This window comes from Entamoeba invadens, assembly GCF_000330505.1.
Source record: "Entamoeba invadens IP1 unplaced genomic scaffold scaff_1105074726711, whole genome shotgun sequence".
NCBI classification, from domain to species: Eukaryota; Evosea; order Mastigamoebida; family Endamoebidae; genus Entamoeba; species Entamoeba invadens.
The window spans coordinates 1,277,075-1,284,195 of NW_004443648.1; the positions used below are offsets into that span (position 1 = coordinate 1,277,075).

At 32.6% G+C, this 7,121-nt stretch overlaps 4 protein-coding genes across 4 annotated transcripts; 3 read left to right on the forward strand and 1 right to left on the reverse strand.

Annotated features, from left to right (window-relative positions):
• EIN_062880 (Hypothetical protein) lies at nucleotides 1-372 on the forward strand (the record flags this gene model as incomplete). Its single annotated transcript, XM_004260306.1, has 1 exon — nucleotides 1-372. A coding segment is annotated over one exon (372 nt), but the record flags the coding sequence as incomplete, so codon positions are not given.
• Nucleotides 373-820: 448 nt separating this feature from the next.
• Nucleotides 821-2,631, reverse strand: EIN_062890 (hypothetical protein; the record flags this gene model as incomplete). Its single annotated transcript, XM_004260307.1, has 2 exons — nucleotides 821-1,415; nucleotides 1,574-2,631. 2 exons carry the CDS (start codon nucleotides 2,629-2,631, stop codon nucleotides 821-823), a joined length of 1,653 nt encoding a protein of 550 aa, XP_004260355.1.
• A 596-nt stretch (nucleotides 2,632-3,227) lies between these two features.
• On the forward strand, nucleotides 3,228-5,346 carry EIN_062900 (acylamino-acid-releasing enzyme, putative; the record flags this gene model as incomplete). The annotated part of the gene is made up of 2 exons (XM_004260308.1): nucleotides 3,228-3,403; nucleotides 3,525-5,346. The coding sequence occupies 2 exons, from the start codon at nucleotides 3,228-3,230 to the stop codon at nucleotides 5,344-5,346; spliced, it is 1,998 nt and encodes a 665-aa protein (XP_004260356.1).
• A 594-nt stretch (nucleotides 5,347-5,940) lies between these two features.
• Nucleotides 5,941-6,417, forward strand: EIN_062910 (hypothetical protein; the record flags this gene model as incomplete). The annotated part of the gene is made up of 1 exon (XM_004260309.1): nucleotides 5,941-6,417. One exon carries the CDS (start codon nucleotides 5,941-5,943, stop codon nucleotides 6,415-6,417), a length of 477 nt encoding a protein of 158 aa, XP_004260357.1.
• Nucleotides 6,418-7,121: the final 704 nt, after the last annotated feature.

Below are 7,121 nucleotides of genomic sequence, written 5' to 3' on the forward strand. Positions count from 1 at the left end.
GTCGAACAGCCTCAGACCGAACAAAGAGAAGAACCATCTCCACAAAACACCCAACAAAATATCCCAAACCCACAACAAAATCAACAAGGCGGCCTTTCGGGATTACTCAGTGGATTACTTAGTAACCCGGCTATTCAACAAATGGCACAGTCGATGATGAGTAACCCCGCGATGATGTCAATGGCACAAAATATGATGAACAACCCAAATATGATGAATATGGCACAAAGCATGATGGGAAACGCTAACCTCAACGACCTTGCAAACAACCCACAAGTTCAGCAAATGGCTCAACAGATGGCAAATAGCCAGAACACTCAGAATCATGACACACAGCAACAAGGTGACCCTAAAGACAAAGAAGAAATATAAACCATTTTTTTCGAGTTGGGTTGCTTCTTATATTACTTGTTATTTTCACCCCTTTTATTTACTGTTTATTCCATCACATTAAAATCATTTTGTCAATTTCAAAAAGTGAGTAATTATAATTGTTAGTTCATTATTTAATATTTCTAACTATTGTTATTGTTTAAAATTATAGCAAATAAATAATAAAAATGCTATTAAGTATAATAAATAATTATTTATTATTGTTAAATACTATAATAAACCATTTCAATACATAATTTATTTCCAACTATTTTTTGTACAATCAATTAATTTGGTCAAAAATGTTCAAACAACAATATATTCTATTTTAATTATTATTATAAATCAAATGAACCAGATTTATTAGGTTTTATGAATTATTATGAAAACTTTGTATTTCAAATTTCCTAACACCAATATAATAAAAAACAACTAGTAACAATATAGATTAAGTTGCTTCAGCATATGAGTCTTGGAGTAAGTGGAGTACATTAGGCAAGTCTTCTGATGTGAGTTCGTCTGGTGGCAGTGACAAGTAATACTGAATTGAAATTTCCTCACTTTGGACAGCGCTGGACTGATTAACGAATTTGGTCACTTTTTGAATAGTCATTTTTTGAGGGACGAGAAGTGTCTTTGGGATGGGCCATTTCAATATGTTCATCCCTTCCATAAATACCGTTTCATATTCTTGAATACTCATCGTGTCTTTGAGTGAATTGTAACACAGCGTCAAGATGTAATCTTTACAAGCCAAGAAATTGCAGTAGTAATACATCATTTCCGAGTTAATTTGCATCTGCATTTGTTCAATGAAGAATATTGTCGAGTCGATATTCGGTAACGCCGACTTCAAAGTGATATATAGACAGAGCGGAAACAGTAAGTCCGCACTAACATTGTCTCGAAAATGATAATGAATTAATTGTTCTAATATCTTAAACGAACAAAACATATACATAATCTTTTCTATAGGGGTACAAACACTATCAACTTTCAACAGCATTTTCATTGCTTCTTTCATTCCTGGTTCATTCTCATTGCTAGAGATTAGTACTATTATTATAATATAAATATTATACTTTATACTATTAATATATTAATTATAAAATATAAATTATTTTATATAGTATAGTATAATATATTATAGTTTAATATTTTTATTATATTATATAATAAAGCATAATATAATAAAACAAACACATCAATCCCAAAATGCTTGGGCAATAGCCTTGAATGTGACTTTGACAAGGTATAACAAAACGAATCACTTTCTATACTATCGAAAGATATCTTTTCAGATAAGGAAATTGTGGGTGGCCATAGATGTTTAAATAATTTGTTAATAAGGAGTCGATTCATGTTATTGACAAAACCATTTTCATCCCAGTCGACCACCCACAAATGAATTTTTAAAGCACGTTCCTTCGCTAATTTGATGCACTCGTTAATATAAATTTTTCGTTTTTCAAATTCTTTTCCTTCGACCAACTGGACGAAGCCCTTCACGAAATTTTGAATCAGAGCGATTAAGTCCTGACTTTCGGGCATTAATAATTTCATATAAAAATTCTTCATATCTTCCTCTTGTTTTACCATCGAACTTTTTGTGTTTTTGTCGAAGTCCCAGCAGAAGTATTTTGTGTGACTTTCCTTCTCTATTTTTGTTAAGGAAGGAGTCTCCCTTCGGATGGTATCTAAAATTTGTTGGAACTCGCGATAGATCGAAAACTCATTGTTCTCTTTAAAAGTCATTGTAAAGCCTCTCCTCCACATCCACGCGCATGTCTCATAATACAAAAGTGACTTCAAATTGAGGATTGGTAAGATCTCAGATCTGTCCACTAAGATGTCCGTGTCGACAATTTTCGATGTTGAAGTTGCAGAGACATTTAAGTCGTGAAAACTGCTCATCCGAGTTGAGAGTTGTTCCTGTGTAAGTCGTTCATGTGATGCTTCGTGAAACGGATATAGTTTGATTTGTGACTTCTCAATTTTCCCATAGACTCCATTCAGTGTGATAAAATTGCCTGTTGACGTGTTTAAGTAAATTGAATGAAAGATTATAAATTCATTTGATAAAGGAAAGTCCTTTAAAACAGCGGGTTGTGGTAACATCAGAACGGCATTAGTTTTTATTAAATAGCGAAGTAACTTATAATTGTTTGTCACTAGGTATTGCCGTACTTTTTCTATTGATGCCGTAGTAGTCTTACGGACTTCCTTTTGTTCCTCAATACGGTGGAAGAATGACCGCATCTAATTAATTACAGAAAAGATGTGAACGAGTTCTTTATGTCCAACGAAATTTTCAATTGAAATGTTTGAAAATTAGAAAATGTTTCTGTGACATTCATTTATTATTAATTATAGTATTTTTATTATATTTTTAAAGGTTTGAAAAGATGGGATATTTATTAGTCAATATGGCTTTTTTAACTAAAAAAAATGTGAAAAAACTTTTCTTTTTGAATGGTTTTATTATGTATTTTATAAACAAATAATCACCGTAAATATGATGAAAATCAACCAAAATATTTTTATTCAATTTAAATATACTATTACATATAAAATAACTAAAATATTTATTTTGATTATTTTAAATAAAAAACCTTATAATCGAATTTTTTATTCTTGAAAAAATTTTAAAAGTTGTTGAAACTATTATCCAAATTAAACTATTATTAATAATAAACAAACCATAACAAATAGTTAATAGTTACCGACGAGGGGCGAAGAACAACAGAAAGAAGAAGAAGGACCGCCTCGACGAACTGAAAAATGTCACCAAAAAATAGAAAGCCCAAATCCAGAAAATCGAAGTAAACATGAAAAGTACGGAACTGAATAATCCAATGCTCCTGCTCTTTATTCTTTTAGCAGCAGTCTTTTCCTTAACGACGGACGATATCCTCAACAAAACAAAGTACGTTGTTTCGATGGTGACTGACAAACGCAACAACATCTATTATATTGTCGAGTCTGGTGATGTTACAAAGAAAAATACGTTATATCAAGTCACTCCATCTTCGTTTGTTCCTCTTCGATCATGTATAGTATTTTAATAGTTTTACAAACTATATTATAGTATCTAATGATGATTAATAAAATGTATAGTACTTCATTAGTATATTATAGAACTAACACTGTAGTGGTGCTGATATGGCTATACAAATTGCAGACAACGTTGGGAAAGAAGTTGTGTACAGTCAAACCTTTGGCGAAGTCTTTTACACCAAATGTGATGCCTCCAATGAGTGCAAATGGTACTCTATTGATGACACTGAAGTGGAATACTCCATTACAAGCGAATTGTCATTAACAAAGCCAACTATCTTATCAAATAGAGTCTATTTCCTCCATCAAGTTTTCTATGGGATGGAAGTGATGGCTTCAGAACAGAAATACACTGAGTTACTGAAGAGAAAGACGACGTCCCACCACGTCTTCAAACAAACTCCTTTTGGACAGGGAAGTGCTTATGTCCCGACAACCGATGACGGGACTCCTATGTACAGCCACCTCATTTCTGCGGAGATTAAAGTAGACGAGGCCGGTCGGATCTCGTTGAGTAATTATGTCGATGTGACTCCCACTGTTGGGGAAGTTGTTTCGTATCACATTAATGAAGACGAGACGTTTATTGCTATCGAAGCGAAATCCACTGCCACTGCTGACGACAAAGCGAAGTACCAGAAATCGTCCATTTACACGATGAGTGTTGGAAAGACGGACATTGTGTGTGTGACGTGTGAGATGGGAGGGAACCAGATGTCTCCAAAGGTGACCAAAACAGGGAAGTATATAGTGTTTGTTCGAAAGGCGTCTCTTCTTGAGCGAGCTGGGATCAAAGTAGTAGTTATTATTGATAGAGAGACTAAAGAGGTTATTACTAATGATGGGACTATCAGAGTTTCGACGCCAAAACTTCAAATAGGACAGTCAGAGACTCTTATTGAAGTCTATGGAGTGAATAATCGATGGGAGGTGTTAAGTGTGAATAAAGCGGTGTATGATGTTGAAGGGAAAGTGTGGAGTACCTCTGATGTTAACACAGAAGGAGCTATAGAAATGATTGATATAGTCAAATGTGCTGATTCGAGCGATTGTATTGTAGCCGTACAGTCATTTAGTTACCAACCGGGTGAACTCTATTTTTTCGATGAAAAGAGTGCCTCTAAAGTCTTAACACGACTGAACGATTACACTCAATACAGTCTCGCAAAACCTATTATTGTAAGACCTATGGCCGCACTCTCTGATAGAATCTTTGGATTATTATTTAAGCCAGAAAGCACTGAGAAAGTCCCTGTTGTAGTGATTGTCCATGATGAAGAAGATGGGACTGCTATTGATTCGTTTAATAAAGTGATGAACTCCTATACATTAGTGAGTGAAGGGTATGCTGTGTTATTAATGAATGGACATCAAAGTGTTGGGTATGGAGAAAAGATACGATTAAACGGTCAAATAGATAACGCCGTGTTAATTGAAGACATTCAGAGTATGGTAAAAGAACTCAATAATTATAATATTGACTCGACTCGAATTGCACTGGTCGGACTTATTGGAGCATCAAGAATTGTACCTTCTTTGTTGGATTCGGACTTATTTAAGTGCGCCGCTGTCCACGCTCCAATATTGTCAATCAAATCTCATTACTACACTGACGCTCAATACACTTTCGAACACGTTTATGAAGGCGTAGAGTACGAAAACCCATTCTGGTACGCTAAGAATGACGCGATGAAAAATGTCGCGAATTATAAGGTACCAACTCTCATTTCTTACGGAGATCTCGATTTCGTTGTCGATAAGTCACAACCTATTTCTCTCTTCCAAGCACTCCAGAGAAGAGGAATTACTAGTAGATTACTTAGATTCCCATATTCAAATAACATCATTGAGAAGAATGAGGATATTAAGGTATTCAATGAACAATACATTAAGTGGTTCAACGAGCAATTGAAGTGATTTATTTGAACACTCATTATGGTTTTATTATAATTAGTTTACTAGAAGTATAAGACTGAATGTTTGATGTGGTTGTTTTTGATATAAATAACTTTTTTATTCATTAAATTATTAAATTATTAAATTATAAATATTTAAAATTAATTAATTAATAATTTATAAAATTTGAAAGTTAATAAAGAAAAAAATCTAATTTTATTTTGTTGTTTGATTTATTTGTTTTCGTGTAGATTTTAATTAACGTATTTTTTTATTTAAAATAGCGTTAATTTTATTATTATTATTATAGTAAAATTTAATATTATAAAATATATATTTTATGGTAAAAATAAAAGACATTAAATTAAAACGTTTAAATAATAAATATTAATTAAAATATAAGATTACTATTACTTCATTGTAATAATTAACTCGTTAAATAATATTAATAATAAAAATAAATGTGTTAAATAAATAAAAACAAATGTTTGTTTTAGGTCTATAATAGTAAATTTAATGTTAGAAAAAACCATTAAAACAACTGATTGTCGAACAGAAAAATCATGGGATGATCTCAAAAGAACAGATCTTTAAAATGTGTATTATATTTACACGATGATTGCAATCTTACTTTTGGTCGTTTTTGCGCGTGCGCAGCCATTCATCAACATGTACGGACAACAGCTCCCATACGTCGAGGAACAGGAATCGTTCAGAGCGGAGCAAGTTTTACACGGATTGAACATGAAATTCATGCAATTGAGAGAGGAGTTATACAGATCGAAATTTGATCTTCGTGCGACACAGAGGAGAAGATACTTCAGCAACTCGCCAATGGAATTGTTTGGATCAGAGCATGAGCTTCAGTTCATGCAACTCAAGGAGATCAGACTCACCCGTACGATCAACATCATCTTGAAACAGATGGCTCATGTTTTGGTCCACTTGTCACCACAAGACAGAAACATGGTTGTGATGCATCTTGGCATTCCAAGATCTACCATTTCAGCAATGAAGAAGGCTCTTAAGACAAAAATACCAGACGTTCCTTCAATGGTACCAATGGTCGGTCCACAAATGCCATTTTTCTAAATTGATAATTAATTCTTCGAACCGTGCTATTTGTCTTATAAACTCTTTACTTTTGGGACTCGAGTTTTTTGAATTGAACTAACTATTTTTTGTGCTTAAATACAACAGTATTCCAATCTCACTTGTGATTGAGTGCTTATCATCGTCTAGTTTGTTTTTATTCATTATTGTTTTTTTTTAGTAAAACAATAATTTGGTGATTTTTAATACTTTATAGTTTGAAAAGCAATAAATTCAAAATATTAATTTTCCAATTGAAAAGTAACCTAAATATCTTATAGTTAGTTAACCATATACCCTGTTAAGTAACTATAAGATATTTAGGTTACTTTTCAATTGGAAAATTAATATTTTGAATTTATTGCTTTTCAAACTATAAAGTATTAAAAATCACCAAATTATTGTTTTACTAAAAAAAAACAATAATGAATAAAAACAAACTAGACGATGATAAGCACTCAATCACAAGTGAGATTGGAATACTGTTGTATTTAAGCACAAAAAATAGTTAGTTCAATTCAAAAAACTCGAGTCCCAAAAGTAAAGAGTTTATAAGACAAATAGCACGGTTCGAAGAATAATTATCAATTTAGAAAAATGGCATTTGTGGACCGACCATTGGTACCATTGAAGGAACGTCTGGTATTTTGTCTTAAGAGCCTTCTTCATTGCTGAATGGTAGATCTTGGAATGCAAGATGCATC